We start from the raw sequence: 27805 nt of genomic DNA, 5'->3' as shown, positions 1-27805 counted from the left end.
ATTTAGAGTTTAGTGCTAACTGCTGTTTTGTAACAGTAGATGTAAAGGACCTATACTCATCGATCCCACACACAGTTGGGATTGAGTGGGTCTCACACATGCTAAGAACTTTACATGCACCTAATAGTGAGATCAAACTAGTAAAAGAACTAATAGATACAGTTCTTTCGTACAACTATGTATTATTTAACAATGAAATTTTTCACAAAAAAATTGGGGTGGCAATGGGCTCCCCTTGTGGAGCAGGCCTGGCGAACCTGGTTATGGCATATTGGGAAAGAACTTTTGTGTTAAACAATTTAGAGTTTGGGGACCGAATTTTGTTTTATACACGCTTTTTAGACGACATATTTATTTTATTCCAAGGAACCGATGTCGAATTAAAGTGATTGATGGAAATGTTTAACAACAGTACTGACTTCTTGAGGTTCACGTCTAATTATAGTAAGGATAGAATAGTATATTTAGACGTGGACTTAAGGAAGGATTATGATGAAGAAATGTACGTTTCTAAAATCTTCAGGAAAGATACTTTTTCCAGTATGTATTTACATTTTACTAGCTGTCATCCTATATACCTGAAGAGATCTGTGGTTAAGGGACAGTTGGTCAGGGCTTCCAGGATGACCACAAGGGATGAAGAGTTTGAGGAAGAGTGTAACTTAATGTTAACCTTTTTTATACAGAGGGGTTACCCTTGTACTTCCTCCATGAGATCACCAAAGAAGTCTAGTGCAAAAGGACAGCAGGAGTTTTTGTCCCAATACTTAGTAAGGTTTATGGAGAGAGTGTAGTGTTAAGGACTAATAAGGAATTGTTAAACACTTGTGGCTTTATTTGCACATTTAATATTGACTCTCATAAAATAACAAACATTATTATGAAGAATTGGGACTTCTTGCTGGGTGACAAACACTTTAGAGAAATATTTCCAGAAAGGCCTAAAATTATTTATAGGCGTGGCAACAATTTAAAAGAAATTTTGGAAGCCCACTGTCGACCTTACACTAATAAAGAGGGCATGTATAAGTGTAACGTGTAGGTTCTGTAAATGCATTAATGTAGGATGTAATTTTAAAATAGGAAATGAGAAATACACATCTAATGGGAGATTTAATTGTAGCAGCAAACAGGTGATTTACCTAGCTAAATGCATACTTTGCCCAGCTTTCTATATCGGTAAAACCGATAGAAAGCTTAGCGAAAGGATTTATGAACATATTTATTGTATCAGTAGAAATAAATTGGAAAATGCACTATCTAGACATATCAGTGAATTTGAGGGTCATGAATTTAAATTTAGGGTTATCAACCAATTGAGGAATGATGGAAGGGGTCCAGAGTCCCTAAAACTGGAAAGGAAAGAACTTTTATGGCAACTCAGATTGAATGCCTGCCAACACCCAGGCATTTATGAAATGAGCTCTATTATGTGTATTCTAAGGTTGAAAAATCTAGTTAGATAATACTATATTAGTGTTATAAAATAAATTATCTTATTTTTAATATTAGTTTTACTATGATATCCCCTAATTAATTTAAACGTTATGGAAAATTAGGTGGTATAATAGACCAAGTTTTTGAAATGAATATTCCTTTAGTGAAAGTTTGGATAATCTGGGTTCTACAGAATTTTGAGAGGTGCATTTATGGTACAGTTATATATTATATATTATAGGTTAATGTTTCATTCTATCTAGTTCATTTTAACTATCTTGTTTTATTTCATTTTATTTCATTATTATTTGATTTTATCCATATTCATGTATTTTATGTTTATGTGTTCTTCGTTATTTAGTTTTATGCATTGCTAGCTGTAAAGTGACGTTTAAGGCTTGTATTATATTATTTTATAAGTGATTCACAAGTGTTATATTAGTTTTTTTTTTAGAAGTGATTCAAGGTTTTTAAATATGATGACAGCTTTGGTGGGTAAAGCATTAAAGTGGGGTATACGAAAATATACATATAATAATAGTGGCGTAAAATTATTTATTTGTTTATGCCATATTACAGTATACAACTTTAAGGATTTATTGATTTAGCATGTGCTTGTTAACATTATGCTTTAAATAATGGTCCTTCGGTTTTGTCAAAGTTTCTGAGGAAGTTAAGACATTGGTCTTGACAAAAAGTGTATTGCTATTTTAATGCACTTAAATTAAAGTTTTAGCATTTTTACGTCTTCTTACGAGTCGTGATTTAAGCTATTGGCTGAGAGTCTTGGTTCCGTGAAATTGTGTTTGGCAGTTTTGGTACAATTTCTTAGTTAATCCTTCAAAATCTGACAAAAGATGCTTTTCCACTGGACATACCACTTAACTCCCTCCTCAGCTCCATCACTTCTACTCAGTCCCTCTGTTTTCACCTGCTGCTCACCTCCCATATTTGCTACTAAAACTAATCCACATTTGTTTTTCTACTTGTTTAATAATATTTGCTCATTGTTTCAGTTAACTGCAGGAGTCCATAACTTCTGTGATTACTCTATGCTTGTGAATTATTTCTGTTATATTTTTTTGTGAATTCAGTGCATTAAAATAGTCTGTTGTGATCAGTGTACTACCCCACTAAACAATCTAAAATAGCTATTTTAGTATTTAAATAAAGTTTCTGTGAGATTTATGCCTCATAGCTGTAAGTCCTTTGAATCACTGGTCTGAGTACATCACTGAATCTGCTTGATATTTGCATTGTCACCAGTTGGCCTAAAGAATGAATAAACCAAATGTGTTAGCAGAACATCTCTTGAAAGTCAAAGTAAACTTTCCTGTAGATATGTAGAAAAAATCTGTCGAGAAGTACATTTGCGGTTGGTCAACTGCTGCATTTATTAAATTCAGTATAAAATATACATCCATGTTCCAAGTCAAGCATAACAACATAATTGCCTTTTCTAAATGCAACTTTAGTGCCCAGAAATTAAAAAAAAAATGAATGCCTACTTATGTAAGATGTGAAACAATATAAGGCAATACTTATGATGCAGTTCTATAGCTCTTGAAAGTGTAGTTGTCTGGTTATCTTAGAGAAGAAAAACAATCATTATTTCTTTTTTTTTCTTTTATAAAAAATTATAAAATATTTCAACTAGTAAAACATTAATAGAAGGTTCTGTGCTATTTCTGGGTGCTTGCTTTTGTCTTTTTATGCATTTAAGCCAAATATCTCATGTATAGAAGCGGGGTTTGTAAGATGGATCCCATTGATATTCTAAAGACAAGTACTGTGGCCCTCAGAGTAATGGAAAATTAAGTGCAAGTCAGGAGGCGAATAAGATGTAATAGTAAGCTATAGAATTTTCCTGCCGTTATTGGAGTTGATTTTTTGAAGTGTTTGGACTTACAAAATCAGATCTGATACTATTATTATGGTTGGAGTTCAAATAAGGATAGTTTTGGAGGTCTACACATAATGTAAACATTTCTGAATGCTAAGCAATTGCTGAAGTAAGTGTGACTTTATCCTGCCATACAATGGCTGAATAAGACATTGAGAGCTAGGCATTTATATGCATCCTCTGTCAATAAGGGACATGGGTGTCAGGACCAGTGTAAATTTCCTATTCCCCTACCCACTGGTTTAAGTGCAACCTAGACCAGTGGATAGTGAATAGGGAATTTACACTGGGCCTGGCACCCATGTCCCTAATTGTCAGAGGTTGCTTATAAATGTTTGGATCTCAATGTCCTGTTCAGAAATTATTCTTCTGGGAAAACTTGGCTAGGCTTCGAAAGGCCCAATGAGTCATTAGCTTAATAGCAATCTATGAATCATCTGTCTGTTTGTTCGTGATAATAGGAAGTGCCTTGCTGCTGGGGGCTATATCCTGATGTGTACTGTGTGCTTTACTGCAGTGAAATTGTGCTTTGGTCTCTACTTTTGCTGATGACTGACTTGTTGATCAATCTTTTGTTTAATGATGAGGGCTATGCTTGTGTCCCAAACATATGCACAATGACAATACAGGGCACATTGATGACATTGTTATGGAACACCCAGCTTTTGTGAGGCAAGTTCCTATGACTGGATGTGCTATGAGTACCACTGTGCCTTAGTCGTTAGTTGCATGTCACACAAGTGATGAAACATGACTCAACACTTTGTGTGTGTGTGTGTGTGTGTGTGTGTGTGTGTGTGTGTGTGTGCGTGTGTGCGTGTGTGCGTGTGTGTGTGTGTGTGTGTGTGTGTGTGTGTGCGTGTGTGTGTGTGTGTGTGTGTGTGTGTGTGTGTGTGTGTGTGTGTGTGTGTCCATGTGTGTGTGCGCAAATATGCATATATGTATGTATGTATGTATATATATATATGTATATATATATATATATATATATATATATATATATATATATATATGTGTGTGTGTGTGTGTGTGCACATGGATTGCACCATCACTTGGTTAGCTGTAAGCTATCAAACTGAACTGGTATACTTTCTGTAAACTATGAAGTAATATGCACCATGTTATGTACAGTGCACCTCACCTTTCCTTAGGAGATATCATTCTGCTCTTCTGTAAGTTCCAGGCATGCTGTTATATGGAGTGTTCATGCAATCCAGGGATTCACACATTCAGTATAGATAATCAGGTATACAAAGTTACATTTTAAGATATAATTCGAAGATGAGCACTCTCAAACTGCAGACACATGCTTTGGCAGCAGAAGTGAAATGGGGGTGTACTGTTTCCTGTGTACACACTAGCGACAAGTGTAAGTTGATGAATGGAATTGCCTAAACAAGTCGACTCTCGAAGATACAATTAGCCATGTGCATCTTGGTGACACAGGTAAAGGAAATGATGGAAGAAGGTTGCACATGCATCTAAGTTATATCAGAGCTTGACAGTATTTCATGAATCAGAAAATGAAAGCAGAGGGGAAAAAAGAAAGAAAAAACAAAGCATGCAAGCATTCACTTTAATCAAGACTGAATTCTTAGCAGTATGACTTGCAGATGTACAAGGCGAGGACTCTATTCCAAAAGCTAGCCACACCATTATAACAGGAAGGGTTATATTATGATATACTGCACCTGCAGAATTGTAGGTCTTCAGAGTTAACAAGTGGATTATGGGCTTATGGGTGGAAAAGTAGGTTAGGATGGATGGTAGGAAATGCAGGTAGCGGTGACAATGATGGGAACAATAGACAGCCACTGGTATCATGCCATGACACACTGCAGCAGTGCCTGATGCTGCTTCCATCAAGCAATCCCTGACAGTCTTAAGTATATATCCTAGATTTAAGACAATTGGACATGTCTACTTAGATTTTAACAGAGGCACAAGCAGAGCGACACTATGCTCAGAGAGGAAAGGGAGATATGTGGGAGCTGGGCCTTGGGGTCCATGGACGGATTATTTCTCCTTTTCACTGCCTATTGTGCTGCTGATAATATATGCATAACTGCACACGAGAGGTTAGCAGTGCACTTAAATATGATCCCTGTTGTGTAGATGATAAGGAAGTTATCTATTAATATCATTAAAAAAATTAAGAGCCAGAAAGAGGTTCGCACAAGAATGGGCAGATGTGTTGTGGTCCCTGTGCTCTTGGTGTAGCAACATTTAATTCCTTTTACTTGATTACAGTACTCTATAGCAGACAGCAGGCCAAGTATTTAGAGGGAACACAAATAAAATGACCTGAAACAGAGAAAGTTCTACAATAAAGGTTCCCATTTTGTCAGAAATGAGACATCTTCCATGAAGGAAATGATCAATCTGTTAGGATGAACAAAGTGAGTGGGGGTCTTCAACAGTATATTCTGACAGAAACAAAGAAGCAGATTTGCTTACAACTGTCATTTTGGTGTTGTGTTTTCAAGCTGTAAACTCTTTCTGATAAATTCCATGTAAGACAAACTGATTACAGGATTCAGTGTAGGCAAGGAAGAGATGTGTTAAATGGATAAGTTCTATACAGTTTTTATTGTGATACTTACGCTTTTTATTACCGTATAGATTTTACTGTATATACTCAACATAATTTACTTTCTGGCAATTACTTTTTTTCTATTAATAGATAACTATAAATTTCCATACTGAAAGGCAAGTATGGCTTATCCTCATGTGACAATTTGACAAGTGGTACAAATATCCATCCTTCTCAGATTCTTCTCAGTCTATTTATTTCTAGCATAAATACAGTATAAATATGTTCTTCTTGAATTTAGAAAATGAAATATGTATTTTAAAATTAAAATAAAATTCTGTGGGGAATCTGTCAAGTCAGAAAGGAATAACATTTTATTTCATGGCCAACAGTAGAATAAAGTCTTGTCTCTCCACTGATTTCTACATGCCTCCAGGCTCCAGAATTTTAATGAGTCAGGCACTAGAGCAATTTTTCAGTGATCCGAACAGTAGTCATTCAGTCCTTGGAGAATTATTTTGGCAGCCAGTCCATTTAACTGACTTACCTCAGTAATGTCAGTTTGTGAAAAGATTGCCCTAGGTCTTTTAGGTAACAGCTCAGCAATGTGACAAACACTGTGTTTGCTGTAGGTCCTGCTTGCATTTTCTGTGAGGGTGTACCACAACAAAAACTGACACTGTCTTAACAGAAATTAAAATGAATCCCACAAATGCATTTCATTGAAATGTCCCTGACAAGCATGTGAACCTATCTCTCCAGTGACTGCTAAATAAAGCAGCCACGTCATTGCTTGTCATTTTACACAAAATGGATCATACAGAATTTCTTCTCCAAATTAAGTACCTGACAATTTAGTGCATTGAGTTAAAAAGCTCTAGGCTGCTAACTACTTTCATTTGGTGGTCCAGGTTTTGATTCCTTCATTCAGCAATTGACAGGTGTCGGACTTGGGGCCAATGAGTTAACCACAAAGTGCTCTTAGATCACTCCTTGCAACTAGTAGGCTTGTCTTGTTAACAAATCAAATAGACATACTCATTTACAGAAATGTAAAATATCTCTTGCATAGCTGTTATTAGAGTACACAGGACAACATACGAATAAGCTATTTCAGTTGTATCAAAATGCAAACTTTTGCAAATCAGACATTTACAACCAGATATTTAATTTGTAAGTAGTGCCCCTACATTAAAGGCAGAGGGCTTTTCACTCTTCTAACAAAGATGCGTATCACTGCTACAAGTTCGCCATTTGTATTTTCCACTCACTCACCATCTGTTTCTTTCTAGAGCAGGAAGAAATGCAGTCAGCTGAAATATTCTGCTGTATCCAAGCATCTCTAAGTTAGGAAAAAAAGTTTTAAATTTACACTTTGTGATATCTGGAAATGTATACTATTTGAAGTTAAAGCACTTTTGCTTGGGTTTCTTCTGTGTAACTGTTTAACAAAGATGGTCAGGCAAATGCAGCTGAGAGACTGGGATCATTTTTATTTTCCCGTTTTATAGATTTGTAGGGGGGAACAGAGGTTATCAGGGGCCATGACACAGTTTTCTTAAGAAGAAATATGTATGATGATCATGTACCTTACTAAAGAACTTCTCTAAAGTGACTGTGAAAAAGGGCAACGGGCATCGTTCCTTCATATCTAAAAAAAATGTAATTATTTTACATGATTCACATATTTCAAAAGCAACATATTCACCATAATCTGTTGTTTTTGTGATCAGATTAAAAAAGTTTCACTTATTTATTTATTTTTTTCATTATGGTACTTAAGAAGAAGCATGACCATATTTGATGGAGGTTTGATGGTGATAATAACTAAGTTCTAAGTTGTCTTATGTTCTGAATCCAACCTCTCTTCACTCAAAAACATCCAAAAGTATGCACAGATTTCTGTTTTTTTTTTCATTTTATTGAAAGTCATTGACTTCAAGAACAAATTTTTTTCACATTTCAGTTGTAATTCTAGAAAAAAGAACTATGAAAAACAGGGTCTATATTAGAACACCGAATGTTAAAAATTTTGAGTATTCTAATATCGAACCCTATGAATCGGAAATTTAAAATATTGAACATACAGAACAGCAATTTTTTTCCTAGGGAAAAAATTTGCTGTTCTGAAACACATACACACAACACAAGCACACCAAACAAACAGCAATCCACACCCATACACCTAATCTCTTACACCTAACAATACACTAAACTATACATACACCACTAACTATCCACTTACCTTAACCCAAACCCTAACCCTAAGGTCCGTCACTATCACACAGTCACCTCACCCATGCCCTAACCCTAACTCACCTACCCCACCCTAATCCTCACATCCACACAATCGCACACTTACCTGACCCACGCCCTAACCCTCATGTCCACACAATCGCACACTTACCTGAACCCGACCCGTAACTTTCCACCACAGCGCTGAAAATACAAAAGCAACAGAAACAGACAACCAAATTCTTTCCCTAGGAAAACATTTGGTTTTCTGTTTCTTCGATATTTTCAGCGTTCGCTGATAACTAGTCGATATTAGAACACTCAAAATTTTTAACGTTCGGTGTTCTAATATAGACACGAAAAACAGAAACATGATTGACTTAAAATCTCTTGACAGGATCTCTTCTGTGCAGTGCTTTCCTTACATGCTAATAAACAAATCATAATAGCCCTTCTGCTGATCACTGGTCACATCTGAATACAGCTGTTGTGAAAAATATATGCAAGTAAGTGACGAAGGCAAGAAAGCATAATTCCTTTTACTGATCTATGGCCATGTAAGTAAACACTCGGAATTTTGTTCTGAGAAACACCAATATAAAAGGCAACCAATACTCATTTAAGATGTGTTTTTTATGAATTAAAGGGATTTCAGTTCAAATGATAAGTCTATGATGATGATTAGTTGTTATAAGATGATCTTAGAGCTTTTTTCAGAGTACACAGGATAATATATGATTAAATTACTTCAGCTCTATTAAGACAGAACAGTTGTATAAGATAAATTTACCATAGCAGTAGATGTTTTAAATAATCATTGCTGCAGTAGCCCTAGCTATATATATATATATACATATATATATATATATATATATATATATATATATATATATATATATATATATGGGTTACATCCTGCCAAGGATAAAACAGCCAGCCAGCCTCTAAAGCTTCAGGGCACCAATCATGCATCTAAACTGTCAAGCAGCTTGAGCTGACTTGACTAAAAGACAAGTTAGGGCTGAAGCCCTTCAGAACTTTCGTGCTAACAGAGAGAGGAAAGCTGAGCCCTGAGAGGACAATGCTAGGAATAACAAAAAATAAATGTCCACACCCTGGCATAAAAAGACACACCAAAGAACAAAGGGGTAGAGGGAGGGAGGGAGTGGCTACTGCATCAGTGATCATTTGAACATCTACTGTTATGGTAAGTTCAACTTATACAACTCTACTATGTTCTTCATATTGATCAGTGCTGCAGTAGCATTAGCTATACAGGTAGATAACCATAGCTAACTGCATTGGGAAGTCGAAGGAGAAGGGTCCAGGAGCCCCTGGAGAATGGTCCTAGCAAAGCATGTTCAAGACCTAGAGAAGGAATCCATCTTACAGTGATTTGTGAAAGTATATACAGATGAACAAATAGCAGCTTCTAGAATCCAACCATTTCCAAAAAGCCATAGTAGAAGACAAAGTCCTTGTAGAGTGGGCCTTGATCTTGCCTGTAACAGATTTGTCATGTGAGTATAACAAAAGGTAAGAGCCTTAGATGGCCATTTGGAAATAGCCTATTTTGACACTGGGTGCCCCTCCTTCCCACCTTCTACAGGAATAAACAATTGATCTTGATGATCTGAAACATTTAGTTCTTTCTAGATAGTACCTGAGTTGTACGTGGCCATGCTAGGTATGGGGTATCCTTTCTCCCTCTTTTTTTAGGTTCAGGAAAGAATATGGGGAAATGGAGTGCCTGATTTAAAGTAAACTCTGATACAACTTTAGGCATAATAAAAGGACTAGGTTTGAAAGAAACCCTGTCCTTGTACAAAATAGTGGTTGACTCACAATAAGAGCTTGCAACTCAGATACCCTTCTTCATGAAGTTAGAGCAATCAATAAAACTGTTTTACATGTTAAGAACCTCAGGTCAGCCAGAGTAGCCAGTTCAAATGGAGCAAGTGTTAGTTTCTCTAGCACAAAATTAAGATCCCAAAGAGGGGTCACCAGTTTACTTGGAGAACTCTTATGCAAAACCCCTTTCATGAACATTTTGACATGCAACTGTCTTGAAAGAGGAGGATCCATGGGCAGACATGCTGAAAAGGCTAAGAAATGAACCTTGATAGAGGAATAGGAAAAGCCATAGGATAGTAACTCTCACAAATATTGTAAAACCATAGAACAACTAGCGCTGCTGATTATGCGGTTGGCACCAAGCAGGAAAACTTTTCCATAAGCTAATATATGATTTTCCAGTAGCAGGATTTCATGCATCTATTAGTACCTGCTGCATGTCCTCAGAGAACAGGTGCATAAAGGAATTAGGACACTATCATTCAGGCAATCAATTGAAGGTGACCAATGTCGGGCTGTATCAAACACCCCTGTTCTCATGTAAGTATATCCATTCTGTGAGGAAGCGTGTGGCAGTTGCCCATGTCCATTTCCAAAAGAAGGGAGAACCATGGGTGTCTGGTCCAGAAGGGACTCACCACAATGATCTTGGGGGATTACTTCTAAATCTTCAGAAGTACACTGGATATTAGTGGAAAGGGTGGAAAGACATACAGGATCATTCCTGTCAAACAGCTACAAATAAATGCAATATGAGGGCCATGCTGCTCAATGACAGAAGTCGAAATCTCAAAATGCACTCAATCGAAGCACTCCTTAAAATGGAGAACATCAAGATATTTGCCGTAACAGAGACCTGGTTCAAGGCAGCAGAAAGTATCCTTGCACTATCAGGTAATAACTCATTCTACACCTTTCAGCCCCAGAACTTGGACTGTAGCTCCAAAGGTGGTGGTGTTTCCATATTCATAAAGGATGCGCACACCTCTAGATTGGTAGCCCAACATAACGCATCTGAGATACTTCAGGTGCAGCTAACATTGGGTAAGGCAACGATTCAGGTCATAGCATGCTATAGGTCCCCAACCATGTGCCAAGACTCACACTCCATGTTCCTAAGCACCCTGGAGAATATTAAGGTCCAACCTAACACTCTCATACTGGGCAATTTCAACTACCCCCTCCATTAACTGGGAAAAACTACTCATGTACCAATACACTTGCCCAACATTTCCTGGAATTCATTAATTCCAATGCCCTGGACCAGCTCATTCTTAACCCCACTAGAGTTAGCAACATCCTTGACATGGTCATTACTAACATGGGCGACCGTTGCTCTACACCAGTAGTCAACTCCTCCCTGGTTATATCCGACCACAAACTAATCACCTTGGAAATCCCCCCCCCCCCCCCCGCAAAGGTAACCACATTGAAAAACCTCTCCAAAGCTACGTTTGGGCTCCTAAAAACAGAGGTGGCTAACTTCACTGCACCTATGCAAATCGAGATCAGTTGCATGACCGCTGAATCATACACCAATGCACTGTATGAACACATACACAAATGCATGGATCTCGCCATACCCAATAGAACCAAGATTCTCTCCTCGAAATAAAGGAAGCCAATCTGGTGGTCCCCTGGCGTAAACAAACTCTACAACAGAAGGAGGAAACTGATGGAGAATAAGGTAAAGTTCCAAGACTGGAAAAACTCCCTTAGCAGCCTCAACAAAAAGTTGAGATCTCTCATCAAATCCTCTAAAGCTAGCTATGAAAACAGAATTTCACCAGATAGTAAAGACAACCACAGGGCCTTCTATGGTTATGTAAAGAATCTCCATGGCAATACCCAGATTTGCTCTGAGCTACTGCATAATGGTACCTCCTATACTGAGCCAACAGATATTGCCAATATACTGGCCAACAGATTCAGTGCCAACTTTACCCCTCCCCCCCCCAAGGGACCAATCACAATAGCAGTAGATTGCCAGGCACACAGTATTACTGCTTCACAGGTTAAAACAGCACTGTCAAGGGCCAAGAATAAAGCTTCTATGGGACCCGACAACATCCCTGGCTGTGTTCTATATGAACTACAGAGTGAATTGGCACATCACCTGTGTGCCCAGTTTAATCACAGCCTCACCTCAGGCTTTGTCCCTACCAAATGGCGCACTGCTACAGTCACCCTTTCCACAAAGGAGGAGTGACTACAGACCCTAGGAACTATCGCCCCATTAGCCTGACAAGACTGATATGCAAAGCTATGGAACACATCATCATGGACCTAATAAACAAGGATATAGGGAATCTCCAAACCCTGGATCCCACACAGTTTGATTTTGTGAAGGGTAGATCATGCCTGCTCAAGTTGGTCAACTTCTTTGAGTCAGTAACCAGAGCTCTGGATGAAGGCAAGGTGGTTCATACAGCCTACCTTGATCATCTGGCCAAGGCCTTTGATACCATTCCCCAGTCAGGAATCATAGAAAAAAATCACTAAGCTAGGCATCAACCCCTATATCACTAGGTGGGTTGCAAACTGGCTCACAGGTAGAACCCACAGTGTGAAAGTAGCTGACTCAAAGTTAGACTGCCAACCAGTCAAGAGTGGAGTCCCACAGGGATTGGTCCTGGGTCATCTCCTGTTTGATATCTACTTCTCTGAAGTCTAGGCCAACACGAAGGGACTCTGGCTGACAACGTTTACAGACATTTGCAAGTTGGGAGCTATTATTAACTCCCCAAGTGATGTTGACATCCTACAGAAAGGCCTCACTGAGACCAATGACTCGCCTACTCCGAGGTGATCTCTGCCTAACATATAAAGTTATGTCAAACCCAGAGCTGTTGGGCAAGCTACACTTAAAGAAATCCCAATCCCTCTGAGCTACATACTCTAGGGACGTAAACCTTGTCACCACAATAAACAGGACACGCTTGAGGGATATATTCCTGTCCCAGAGACTTCCTATACTCTGGAACAAGCTACCCATCTATGTCAAGCAAAGTTCTTCATTAGCACTCTTCAAGAAAAATCTTGATGAGTGGATGGGAAATAGGAAATACACCCCGGGATCACGTCTGTGTCTCTGCTCAACAGTGGCACAGCAAAATAACTTTCTTGGGTGGAGTAAGCCATGGAACCTTGCTGGCTAGGCTTACGTAGGCCCTCGGGCCAATAGCCTAGTACCTACCTATGAACCTACGAACCATGGCCTTAAGCTCAATGCCAAAGAAATGTGTCATCCCCTTTGGGAAAAACTTGGTTCCCATGAATTACCACATCGATGGTAGTCCACTGAACACAGAAGGCATTATAAGAGATCTGGGAACACAGGTTGACAGCAACCTCTCTTCTGACCACCACATTGCCACTGTGGTCAGAAAGTCCTTCTATGTGGCACATCTCATTTCTAAGGGTTTTGCATCCAGGAAAAAAGAGGTCATTGTCTCCCTCTACTCTTCCCTCATTAGGCCAGTAATGCCCCATTTGGCATGTACCTCACTAAACACCTGCAGCAACTGGAGAGGCCGCAAAAGTACCTCACAAAGAGGATCCTAGGCCTTAAACATTTGTCCTATATGGACAGACTAAAAAAACTCCAACTATTCTCTGTCTCATATCACCTACTTAGAGATGATCTCTGCTTGACTTACAAAGCCTATCTGACCCAGCTCTATTAGAAATGCTACATCTGAAGAAATCCCAGTCCCTCCACACCACACGCTCCAGAGACCTCAACCTCATTACCACAATCAACAGAACATGCTGGAGGGACAGGTTCATAACCCAGAGACTGCCCATGCTATGGAATAGACTTCCCATACATGTCAAATGGAATGCCTCACTGTCCACATCAAGAGAAATCTTGATGACTGGATGGGAAATAGAAAATTCACCACAGGGATCACTCCAGTGGCTTTACTTGACAGAGGCACTGGGAACTAAGGTCTGGTGGCACATTGCCAGGGTAATCCTATGGGCTAGGCTTGTAAAGGCTCCAGGGCCATTAGCCTAGTACACACCTATGAACCTATGAACCTAAAAGAAAAGAAAAGGCATCTGTCTTTCAGGTATTCTTGCATGGAGTCTTGGAACAGAATTTTGCCAGTTAATTGTTCAGAGTGGAGTCAAAGACGTCTACTTGAGAAACTCCCCAGAGATGGATTAAATCTTGGAAGACCTCTGATCTAATTTCCATTCATGAGGGTCTGCCCTGGTTGTGCTCAGTTTGCTGCCATACAGTTTTGCTCTGATGGAATGTAGGATGCCTGTAGAGTTAGACTGTACTGTGAAGTCATATCCCAAGCTAACATGGCTAGCCTGCAAAGGGAGTATGAACTAATTTCCCCCCTTGTTTGCTGTTCCAAATCACTGTGCCATTGTCTGTAACCACTTGAAGAGGTCCCAGGGACCAAAGCTGGATTAAAGAATTGAGTGCCTTGATTAGGGCAAGCATGTTCTTGATATTTATGTGCTTGTGTCTGTTCTTGGTGTCCCAAACCCTAAGCAAAGTCTGAAGCATCTGTGGTGACTGACTGGTTTGAAGCAGGGAGGAAAAAGGAGAGACCTTGATTTAAGGATATCTGTTGCCTCTGCCAAGTAATTTCTCTTCTAACAAACCCCAGTACTGGGATCTGAAAAGATAAAGGTTGTCAGAGCTGGGACCAAAGAGTATCTGTATCTTTCTTATGTGGAGTCTTGCCACAGGTCTCATGACAATCATACATGTCATGAGACCCAAATCCTAAGGAATTCCTTTGCAGTAACTGTATTCTGATTGGAAAAATCTTGGAAACAGATCTATATAAAGATCTATTTTTTTCCTGTGGAAGAAAAGCTCTTTGAACTGAGGTGTCTAGTTGTCATTCCAGAAACATAATGCAGTGTGTGGGAGTCAAAAAAGATTTGTAAATACTCTCTTGGAATCCTAGTCTGTGCAAGGGATCTCTCACACAAGACAGAGATTCTTGACATTTTGAAAAAGACTCTGCAAAGATAAGCAAGTAGGCTAAATATGGAAACATATGGATAACCTTTAGCTTGCAATGGCCAATAAATGGATCTAGGCACATTTGTGAACACTTTTGGTAGAGTTAATAGTCCAAAGGATAAGGCAGAGAACTGATAATGCGATCCAGACACACGAAAGTTTAAGAAAACTCTGAAGTCTGAATGAATAAGAATGTGATGATAAGCTGCTTTTAAGGCCAGTTTTATCGAGAACTTGAAAGAGGAAGAGGAGGCAACAGGTTGTGAAGTGATATAATTTTAAATTTACATACTATCACAAACAGCTTTAAGAAGAAAGATCCAGAACTAGAACTGGTTCTATCACTCCTTGGGGCAGTATGTGACAAAGAACAGGTGGGAATAAATCAGTCTGATTTTATTTATATGGTTAAGTGACTTGCTCAGAGTCACTCAGGTAGACAATGGAGGTTGAGGGCATCAAACCTTGCACTACTGGACCAAAGAAAACAACTTGCTACCAGGCCTTATGCCTCTCAGCCAACTACCACACCATTGCAGCCATTGTCTCACAAAAAAACTTTTGTAAAATTAATATCTCATTTAAAATGTCAGGATTGTTTGTTTTTATTCCCTAATCTTAAGGCAAAAGGCCTCAAGATATTATGCCTTGTACACTCCCTGAAGAAAATATAGTAATCTAACTAAGCATCACTTGACATTCATACTTTTAAATCGATGAAAATACCCCCCAAATTTTCCCAGCATGACCCTGGAATATTCTAACACTTCACCCCAGTTTTATTCCCTTGTACACTGCATTCAAATCCTCTGGCAAACTGCACGTTCTTTCTTTTTGACTCTGGCTTGAATTAGATGATGCTTAACCTCATGTCCCATGCTTGAGCATAAAGAGTGTGTGTGAGTATATGGTATTCTTACATTTTCCTTTCAATGTAGTAAAACAGATGTATTTAACAAATGTTTATTTTGTGGAATCTCTTTGCATTGGTAGTGTCAACAGGCAAATATGCATGCAACCAATTAAAGAATAACATCACATGCTCCTTAGCAATTAGTGATCATAAGTAATTACATCCAAGATGTAGAAAAGGTACCCACAAAAATCAGCTGTTGTCAGGTGGGACTGAATAAGACAGGCTCACAATCTAATTTGTTTAGTACAAGGCAGCGGGCGTGCACTGATTCCTCATTACTATTCTGCCATCATTGAGTTTTCATTGGATGCTACTGCTTGGCAGAAGGATAGAGAGAACTTGTAGAGTCAATTAACTAAGGTCCACTGTTTCCAATACTGCTGTGCTGTCACTGTAATGACAGGGATGAAAGGGGCAGGAATGTTTAGCAAGCTGCTGCTGTCGACAATGTAGATACAAAGTGTCAATTGATGGAACTGTTTACTTAGAAAAGAAACAGTGTTACATCAAAAGAGAGCATCACATGGATAACAGAGAAAAGCTGTAATTATATGCATCATAATCATTCTATGATTACTCCACTTCAACAATATCCAGTCTCATACTTGATAAAAAGGTTATAAAGGTTTTAGACTGCCTACTTTTCTATCTCTGTGGTTGGTCCTCAAAGCAAGAAGTTGCAAAATTGTCCCACATAGCAATTGTCTAAACCCCAGTGCCAAATGGTCTCAAAATACACATCATAAAAAAGTAAAAGTTTAATTACACTTCTAAAAACAGTAACTGGAAAACTGAAAAGCTAGCAACTTTCTGAAAGTCACACTGAAGGAGTAAAGCATAAAAATATATGCAGTGCAGTACAGATCATTTTATTTTAATTAATTTATAAGAGTGTTCCACACCACATACAAAAGAGGCTTAAATTATTATATCACCTTAGAACTGAGCCCTTTCTGGGCTTAAGTGCAGGTAACAAATCTCAATACATGGTTTAATATTAAACATCAGTTGTCTCTTTTACAAAGGAATAACTTATAGAGTACTCTTTTGTACTGTTTTAAATGCATGTCTTTGTAAAACACAGCAGAGCATTGTCTACTAGCCATTAAAATGTGGTATACATACACACATGTATGTGCATGATGTTTGTGCATATACACAAGTTTGCATATACTCATGTATGTGTGTGAATTATTTCCCAGTTTATATACAAACAGTTAAGTACATGATGTTAGTACATTACTCCCGAGTTTACATATGGACACATGTATAAGCGTGATGTTTGCATGATATTCCTATGTTTGCATGCACACATATGCATGATGTTTGCATATTATCCTTGGCTTTACATACATATCTGTATGCGCATGATGTAAGTCATTTTTAAATTTACATATGCACAGGTAGGTGGATACATAATATGATTGCTTTACTCAGGTAAGCACACTCACACACACACACACACACACACACACACACGCACACACATATGTGTGCATGATGAGAATGTGTTATTCATGTGTTTAGATACATATATGGATGTGCATGATGTCTGTGTGTTATTCCTGAGGATATGTAGACACATGTATGCAAATGATTTGAGTATGTTATTGCTACACTTATATATGCACATGTATGCTCACAACGTTTGAGCACTAGCCTCAGATTTAATAACATATATGTATGTGCATGCATGACATAGCATGTTACTTCTCAGTTTACATTAAACATGAATATGCATGGAGGAGTGAGCTAGTTCCAAAAACCTTTACCTGTCATTTTCTAGCAACAGTTCATATCCCTTCTTCCATATAATAGTTGGTCTTGGAGAAGCCTTTGGGTTGCAGTCAATGATCACGTCACCTCCAACTTTAACAAGGGTTAATGGTTTTAAGGGATTTATGGAAAAATCTGGACCAGTTGCTAACATAGAAAACAGAAAAAAAAAAATACAGACATGAAATATACAACTGCAGTCAAAATTTTGTGGTAATTTCTAAAATTACTATTAGTTATTAGTCAGTGCTACTGTAGTATTCCTCATAAAACATGAACTGTATGAGAAAAAAAAGTTCAATAGTGTTTCCCATGATCCAGGACAGTATAACATAATTTCCAGTATTCAAAAAAAATCTGTGTAGGCTCCATGTAGAGCCTGAATGGAATGTACCAGTGTACACGGCCAACTGTTCCCCCTCGGTAGCATGCCTGCATATTAATCATGGTGCTCTGCCGAGGAAGAGCATAGTAACAGTGATACTGAATCCATGTAGGCAGAAGTGCTGAGGCTGGTCAGGTGTTATGGACATGGTGAAGCTCCCTGTAATGTTCCCTGCTACAGCTCAAATATGCTGTGAATTAGTTTGTTTTCTTAAATTTTTTATTGAATTATTTTATTATTTGTTCTATTTAATGTCCATTTATATGGCTCTGCACTGAGCGCAGCAATGCCAAGCGGTGGTGACACATAGACAGCAGACACCTGCCAGACATATAAAAATAGAAATCAGATGTAATTAAATATTTATTTCTACTTTTCTTTAAGCCTGTTTGCACGTCATTCCATGATAGCTTAGTACCATATGTGAAGATACACTAGTTTGTACACTATTCAAGTAGCTACATGGGTAGACTGATGACCTAAAGGTTCATAGGTCCTGGTTTCTAGTCCCTGGCAGACATACCATTTGTTTAATGTAATCTAATTTTTGTTTATAAAAACATAACTTTTACATTTGGAAGGGCTGTGTAGTGCTTAGCATTGCTTAAAAATGATTAATGGCCAGTTTTGTTTCCACAGTGCTAAGCTTCAATAAAACCACTGTTGTGCAAGTTTTTGCAATGCTCAACTCGACTTAGATGATTTGAAAGCTGCTAAGCACTGCTGTGATTTTTTGAATGTTGCAGAATAATGTATAAGGGGGGGCAGCCTATATTAAGGGCAATAGGTGGGAATTCTGCAACATTTGTTGGAGTCCATCTAACTGACAGTATGCCAGGCAATGCTGGAGAGTGTGTGTGATCTCAGGCACAGAGATGGGTTATGCAGGAGTCCAGAGTTTTTGTTGGGCTCCTGATACACAGTTATGAACCTAGGCCACTGCAGGGTGATTACCAGGGCTCAGAATTTAAGGCTGAGGATTAGGTTTGTTAGCCAGGGATTTTACCAGTGCTACTGGTATCCCCCACACTGGTGAGCAGTGTCGTCACCACTATGATTACCTGAAGCATAGAAAGAGGGGAAATTTAGACACCTGGGCCCAAGAGGCAAGGGCTGGGAATGCCCCAGACATATGTAAGTGTTTCTTCCAGTATTTTACTGAAATGTAATCTAAATCTGAACAGCACTGTTATGTATAATGGTGTGCTTCACTCCCAACAGTTGCAGCTGAGAGGGGAATAAACATCCAGTCCCATGCCAGGCACCTGGTCAGGTTGTGCCATGAGTGTGGTAAATATGGTTATATTATGCTAACTGTAGTGCAATAAACAATAAAGAATAAAAAACTGTACTGCAATAAAGAATAAACAATATAAACTGTAGTGCAATAAATGGGCAAGTAGAGGTGCAGTGCAATAAATGAACAATAACAACTGTATTGCATTAAACATTAAACAAAACAGGGTGTACGGCAGGATTGTGGTGTCATAACATAATTACACTAGTGCTCTATGCATTGTATGTGTACAGTAAGGTTGCTGCAGTCAAATATAAAACTGTAACAACTGCAGAATGCAAAAGTAATGGCCTGAATAATGTATTGCTCACAGTATGATTTAAGGCTGTCTGCAGACCAGTTTCATTTACATAATGCTCTTTCCTCCCTCTCCAGGATAAAAAATGTATATGTGTAAGGTAGTCCACTTTATGGGCAGATATTGCATGTAAACTTCATAGATAATAAACAGCAGTACCAATAAAGTGCTAAGCAGCATTGTGTCTTCCTAAGGAAATCTGCCTTAATATTTGCAGTAGGGCTGTATTCATTGCATGTCTGCTCTAAGTTGCTGCAGTCAATTGTTACATTATTTGCAGATGTCCCCTGCAGTCACAGCTTTTGGGTTCTACTCCAATGCCTGTCAAATAAGGCATGATGGCTGTCTAGTTTACTTAATGTACACAAACATATCTCTCACGTCTCATGAATTTTTGTAATGTAATTACAACTGCCTAATCTGTCTGTTCCATGATTACCACATAAATGATTGGAATGCAATATATTTTCAAATCCATTTATAGAACACCTTGGTAGTTATGTATACCCACATTATGTGAAACTGTTCTGTGTAGTTGTGTACCTGCATTTGTTATTGCTTGGCCCATACTGTCCCATGCTAACAGGTTGAGAGGTATGTATGTGCTATATCAGCTATAGGAGAACTGTAGTCACTGTATTCACAACTGACAAAAAGTACCCGTAGAACTATGTAGTAGTACTCTGTGTAGTAATATTACCTGCAAGGTAACTAATGGTATGTTTTTATCCCTCTCTCCACCCTTAATCTTAATTTATTACTGTTATTTATTATTATGATTTAATATTAACATATTTTGATAAACTGTTTTATTGGCCTTATGGTTTAATTCATACTGGCTAGTAATATATCTATTGTTATGTTTCTTAATGTTGTGTTACACATAATACAGCTTATTATGTATTTGGATTAATAAATATTATGTTCCATTCTGTTAATACTAACATTGGTTTAGTTATTACTAATCTTAACTTATTGTTATAACTAGTTTACTACAGTGCATTAAGGTCAACTGGTTCCTCGTGATGTGCCTACCTTCACTCCTCCGGACGTGGCACTGGGTCCCAGCACATCTGAAACCCAGTGTGGTGGTACCCCTATGCTGCCCCTACACTACCTGTGGCATAGGGTAGTACCACCCAATGGGATGGGGACGGGATCCCCTCTGGGAGTGGTGGTGGAGGGGGAGTTGTTACCCATGACAAACTGCCAGGTTTCGTGTGCAGGATCATCTACCATGGGTTTGGATGACACCTGTGTCAGATGGAGAGCATGCTGGCCACCCTGGTGGGGCAGGCTCACCCCAGGGCTCAGTTTCCACCACTACCACCATCAGGGCAGTGATGGATCAGTGCCGACAGCTCCATGGGAGGGGATGTGATCACATTGCTACCTTGTGGAGGCACATTGGACTGAGATTCCACAAAACCCTCCCCATCCAAGGTGTTTACCCCCTCTTGTGTCACACACCACCCCTATCTGCTGTCTATAACAGCTTCCTTACCTACCCAACTTAACTCCCCATATGTACCTACAGTATGTCCCTTCCCCAACATTCCACTCTCACCTTAAAAAAAAAGGCACCTGTCCCCACAAAATTGTCTCATACATAGCTCTCAGTTTTGCACAAGCATCCACTGGATACACATAATTTGGCCTAATTGGCTTAACAATGCAATTAATCATTTATTTTACATATGTTTATGGGGAAAGTCCAACTGAGATAAGACCCATTTTCAGTGGATGCCCAGGGAGAAAAGCTCTACATACACAGATTATACAAAACTTATACAAAAGAAAATATGCAAAACTTATACAAGAAATTATACAAAAAATATACAAGACTTACAGTACACCAGAACTTACATTCTATGCTATTATAGCTGACATTTGTGTTATGCAATCATCTGAAATAATTCCTTATTGTAGTGTAGACATTGTAGTTTCCCAAAGTAAGCAGAGGAAGGGTTTGTAGGAGGGAAATTGGATAGAAAAAAAGGTTAGAGATTATCTAGACATGAGAGAGAGCAGAGATTATAAGGTGGCCAGGGAAGAAGAAAGAGTATGACCAAAAGCTATTAAAACTAGTTAGCCTGGAGTAGTACAGGATTAAAGCCAGGTGTCATTAAGATAATTTTTAAGAATCTTTTTGAATTGGTTGGTATTTGTGTTAGTTCTGATGCTGTGAGGTAGTGAATTCCATCTTGTTGCTACATAATGAGAAAATAGTGAGACCCCTGTCGTATTAGTGGATTTGGACATGTGTAGTACAGATTTATTTGTTGAGCGAAGACTTTGATTTGTGGTATGGGGATGGAGAATATTTAGAAGGTCAGGGTTTCTTTCAGGTTGATATACTAGTCTGTGTGCTATGGTTAATTGGTTAAAGAATAGAAGTTGTGGAAGTTCCAACCAGGAGAGTTTCTTTAAAGAAATTATGTTAATTATTATTACATTATGTTAATTATGTTGTCCTCACCCCTCTCTCTGGGGGGTTAGAGTCCAAAGTCATCTGCAAATTCTGTCTAAGTGCACAGTTGTTGCTGTACAAGAAATGGATAGCTATGGTTCTTTCCTACACCCTTCCTGCACATCACTACCTGTCTTTCAGTATGTTTTCCCTCTGCTTGCACCTCATTTCATCACTTTTCTATCTTCCCATTTTTCTTTTCTTTATATATTTTAAGCTCAGAGAAATAGAGCTATATTGATATATGTGTTTTAAATAATAAACATGTACAAAATAAACACCTGTCCCCATTTCAAACCCAAACCATCACACCTGTAGACCACTGCAGTAACCTGCCAAGCCACACAGCTGTTAATTAAAACAGGTTGTTTAAGCAAAACATAGTAATTGCAAGTTACATTCATTAGGCATCTTTAAGCAGAGCTGCACATAGTGCCGTGTCATGCAAACTTGCTTAAGAGTAATGGAACAAATGGGAGTGTACCTCGAAGTCTGGTGCAAGAGTACACCACCTAAAACCATACACAGAACAAAAAAATGGGAGTGTACCTCAAAGTCTGGTGCACGAGTACACCACCTAAAACCAAACACAGAACAAAAAATGAGAGTGCACCTCGAAGTCTGGTGCAAGCGTACACCACCTAAAACCAAACACAGAACAAAACAATGGGAGTGTACCTCAAAGTCTGGTGCAAGAGTACACCACCTAAAACCAAACACAGAACAAAAAAAATGGCAGTGTACCTCGAAGTTTGGTGCAAGAGTACACCACCTAAAACCAAACACAGAACAAAAAAATGGGAGTGTACCTCGAAGTCTGGTGTACATCACCTAAAACCAAACACAGAACAAGAGAAATGGGAGTGTACCTCAAAGTCTGGTGCAAGAGTACACCACCTAAAACCAAACACAGAACAAAAAAATGGGAGTGTACCTCGAAGTCTGGTACAAGAGTACACCACCTAAAACCAAACACAGAACAAAAAAATGGGAGTGTACCTCGAAGTCTGGTGTACATCACCTAAAACCAAACATAGAACAAAAAAAAATGGGAGTGTACCTCAAAGTCTGGTGCAAGAGTACACCACCTAAAACCAAACACAGAACAAAAAAATGGGAGTGTACCTCGAAGTCTGGTACAAGAGTACACCACCTAAAACCAAACACAGAACAAAAAAAAATGGGAGTGTACCTTGAAATCTGGTGCAAGAGTATACCACCTAAAATCAAACACAGAACAAAAAAATGGGAATGTACCTCAAAGTCTGGTGCAAGAGTACACCAACTAAAACCAAACGCAGAACAAAAAAATGGGAGTGTACCTCGAAGTCTGGTGCAAGAGTACACCACCTAAAACCAAACACAGAACAAAAAAATGGGAGGGTACCTCAAAGTCTGGTGCAAGAGTACACCACCTAAAACCAAACACAGAACAATGACTATAAGTGAGCTCTTTAATTGTAGGTAAATGCCCTCTTTTATCAGCAACATTTACAAATATACCTGCTAAGGCATTACTGGTGAAATACATGTACAACAGGGACCCTGGTGCAGAAATACATCCATATAAAGCCATGCACATAATGATGACTGTAAAAACGTATGCCACAGCCTGTATGTGTTTACTTATATCTTGCAAATAAATCTGCTGTAATAGTGAGTCTGTAGCACAGCCTGTTAAATGCCTTACAAACAGTGCATCTTGCCACACACAGTCCTGGGTTCAAATCCAGTAGTATGTAGCATTTAAATTACATTATTGTGAAGCCAGCAATTAATAACTGACTCATGCTCTCTTTATCCACGCAATTAATTTCAAATGAAATGCCTGCTTGTCACTGATGGAAGTCACAGGGCTGCAGATAGGAACACACTTCACATATCTCTATAGCAAAACTATACGTACATAAAGTGTCATGTCATGTATTAATATGCATTCACAGAGGATTTTAAATCAGGTAATACAAATGAAGCCCACTACTATCAGAATAAAGTACACATACCTCTCAAATCCACAGTGCAGATTAGCACAACTGCAAAACTAACATACACATACGAAGCCTGACAGCTGCCCAAATGGTCGGCATAATGTTGTATTTATCACTTATGTTGCTCAAGGTCACAACAAACATGTAGCCTAGTACTCTATTAATGATACTGTTGCCTAACATACTTGCCTTAAACACATATCTTAATTGGAGTGGAATGGGTACCCTCACTCTGGTGCTGCCTCTACTACAAGGCTGACACAGCTCCCACAGTTACTCCTACAGCTTGTTGTCCTCCAAAGTGCTCACATTCTCTGCCTAGGCTTATTACCTGCAGCAGCAGCTGTAGCCTGTAGAACACACATCTGGATGTAACAGTAGATGCTACAGATCTACCTTCTGCAATGACATAGTCTTCTTACCCCAGTAATGTCCAGCGCAACATATAAGAAAGGGCTTGTAATCTACATGAAAGCCTTATATCTTGTACAGTGGTTGCAAGTCATTGGCTGATGATAGTGCAAATCAGCTATGTTGGCTGCAATTATCATTTCAGAACCACAGATTGGTTAAGGGGAAATCACCTGCTAATTAGAAGCATATTAAAAGGCAAACATGCTGGCTCTGAGGAACCATTCTGTATGAGACTTTCTGCACACAGAACACACATTTGCAAAAACGTAAATATCACCACATATCAAGAGAGGTATTTTGCACTCTAGCAGGTATGTAACCTTTTTGTTTACAACAGGATGCACTTGTGTGAATATACTTACAGGGAATAGGGATTACAGCATTGAGCACTTCATAGAACTGTGATAATGACATGTCATTGATCTCTAGATTTGATACACCTACAAAGGACGTACACTACATCAAGGGTGGAATGCTTTTTGTCAATGTGGCACACTGGTCTCATGGGACTGTCCCTTTATAGTTGTTGTAATAGTACACTACTATTTGTTTGGCATTGTTATTTTGACATATTATCAGGGGGTACCCCCTAGGGGACACACTACAATAGACTGCAGTGATGGGTGTATGATAATACAGCAGTATCTGTCATAGCACACATGGGAATAGCTGTCTATCACTAGTATCTACGTTGTATCCACATGCTTAATATGTTAGCACACTGTGGAATAATACATGTGTGATCAAGCAGTGGAAACTGCCAGCCATTGTGTTCTTGCTGTATCTCTACATAGTGTACTTCCACGTATGTGATACTGACATGTTCCCATTCTGTTGTCTTTCAGGAAACATGTACCCAAGATGTTGTGCACCTTTCACGGATGCAGAGAATGATATTATACTTGAAGGCCTCCATCAACACCCTGAACACCTACTGTTCAGGGGAGGCAAAACAGGGAACAGCGGGCAGCATTGTGGGCTGATCTTGTCTGTGACGTGAATGCCACAGGTCATCAAAGCAAGACATATGAGAAGGATCAATACCACACAATGGTTAATGATGCATGCAGAAGAGCAGCAGATGTAGCCAAGGATTATGGTGTCACCAGTGAAGGGTCTGCAGTGCAACAACTGCTCTCAGCCACTGAGGAATTTGTGTCAAACCTAGGCACACATGACAGCTCCCAAGGCATCCATCACACCATACACCGTGGATGTGGGTGCCACAGTTTCCATGGCAGAGGAGCATGCAGGTAAGCTTAGTTTGATAACCACTGCAATACAGTGTGTCAGGGTGCACATATTCTTATGTGGGTGTCAGGTCTGTGTTCTTGGGGGGTGTAACTGCAGTTTGACTCTCCTGCTCAGATGTTGACCAATATAACAATTAACACAGTAGCTACTGTAAATGTGAGATATATGGACATATTACCTTGTAGTGGTACAACATGCAGTGGTACTGACATTACCTCTCCCTCAACTTTACACAGGTCCATCAGATATCAGAAGAGGCCATGGTCCTGCTCCTGGTATGCATGACACTGTTTTGTTATAGATGTAGGTTTACAGCAATGTAATCTCTAAAATGTTATCCCAGGCCTGCTGCCAGGAGTGCTGTACTGATAGCATGACTGCCAAACTGCACAGATATTTTATGACTGTGCACATGTTACAGTCATACATATGCCTTGTAGGTGGCACCACACTGATAGATGTGACAGTATTGTCAGGACATTACAGATTGTCATATGTGTCAGCTGTGCAGAGCCTTCACAAATGTCAACAGTGTGCCTCATTGTTGCTGATGAGATTGCTGTGTCAATAAATTTTATTTACAAGTAACTACAGCTGTTTGTGGGAAAAGGAATGTCCTCTTGTCCTACTATATGATGTTGGGGTTTCAACAGGTCTGTAATAGTGCCAACATTGTATAAAACTGTACATTTATTGCAACATAGTACTGCAGAGCATAATAGTGTAGGTATTAGTGTATTGTTTTTTCCTCTCTTATCACAGGTGACTGGGGGGTGGTCTCTTTCCCCTACACAACTTCATGATGATGGTGGCCACAGTGAGGCACATATGGGGGTTTCAGTGAGTGAATTTGTCCCAGAGGTTGACATCAGTCTTCTGCCTTCATTATCACCACACACAGTCAGTATGCCTACATATACCCAGTCCCTAGATGCCACAGATATTGGACAGTCAGAGGGTGTGTACATTGAACAGGAATGTGTGGCAAATATGGCTCCAGTGAGTGTAAACACTGGCCTTAGCCAGACAGCTGGCGAGGTTCCACACAGGTTGATTAATATGGGTGCTCATAGGACACCTGCTGTCCTACCATTACCTGTTACCGATGTCACATCATGGTTCACTCGGCATATGTTTTGGGCCATCATGGAAGCACAGTCATGTTCTTAAAGAAACTCCAGACATATGCTCGGGGTTATGGATGTAGCATAGTCTGACATCTGTGAGAATGTGGAATGAGACAGTGTCTGTCTTGGAATGCACAGTGTCTGTGCTGGAACGTGTTATTGGAGTTGAGCATCGGCCTCATGGACATAGGTCAGCAACCTCATCTACTAAGAGTCCACATGGTCATGCACAATCATGCTCCAGAAGTGGCAGTACATCCAGCGCTACAGAGGGAAGTGTGCAGTCCACACCAAGACATGGCAGGCCATGGGTTCATGGTCTTGGGTGTTCCTGTGAAGGACATGGTCCCAGCAGACAGCAGTCACCATCAGGTACTTGCACTGCTTCTGACCTTGGGCATGGAGGTACCAATGTAACTCCTGGCAGAGCTAGTTTCCGTATTCAGAGCTGGAGGCAGTGAACTGTCACCTCTACTATTCACTCACATACCACTGCCAAATGTAGGTCACCCACAGACACACATGGCACATTTCCATGGTTCATCTTGCCTGCTTCCCTTCCTGACTCACACACATGCTGTCAACCTTTTGGGTCAACCTAGGCCTTCTGCACCCCCACACAACACTCTGTGTAGGTGATGATACCTGTGCCACATCCCTGTCATCCTCATTGATGCAGGGAAATGAAGCTATGTGTCTGATGTGCAGGCTGACTATATAAATTAACATGTACTTGTATAATGCTTTGTTGTTTTTCCATGCCACTTGTACTGGTTACTGACATACTGTATCTTGACATTTGTAATGAGTAAGCCACATAATTTTGTGCACCTTATGTTGCATGACATTGTAATGGCTGTATACGTACACAATGAAAGGTGTGTCACGGATCTGTTTATGTTTCTGTGTCAGGATTCTGTTG

The 27805-nt window shown here is 39.3% G+C and overlaps 1 protein-coding gene across 2 annotated transcripts in view; it reads right to left on the bottom strand.

Annotated features, from left to right (window-relative positions):
• Positions 1–27805, bottom strand: part of CNTN4 (contactin 4) — a 3809844-nt gene that overhangs the window by 866378 nt on the left and 2915661 nt on the right. For both annotated transcript variants that reach the window (XM_044078010.1, XM_044078011.1), the window contains exon 12: positions 17647–17797. In XM_044078010.1, coding sequence (XP_043933945.1) covers positions 17647–17797 — 151 coding nt within the window. The remainder of the gene's footprint in view (positions 1–17646; positions 17798–27805) is intronic.

Source organism: Protopterus annectens, chromosome 7.part0, assembly GCF_019279795.1.
Source record: "Protopterus annectens isolate FY-2018-M chromosome 7.part0, PAN1.0, whole genome shotgun sequence".
NCBI classification, from domain to species: domain Eukaryota; kingdom Metazoa; phylum Chordata; order Ceratodontiformes; family Protopteridae; genus Protopterus; species Protopterus annectens.
Note: the sequence above shows the minus strand (reverse complement) of the source record. Positions and strands in the feature narration are given on the sequence as shown.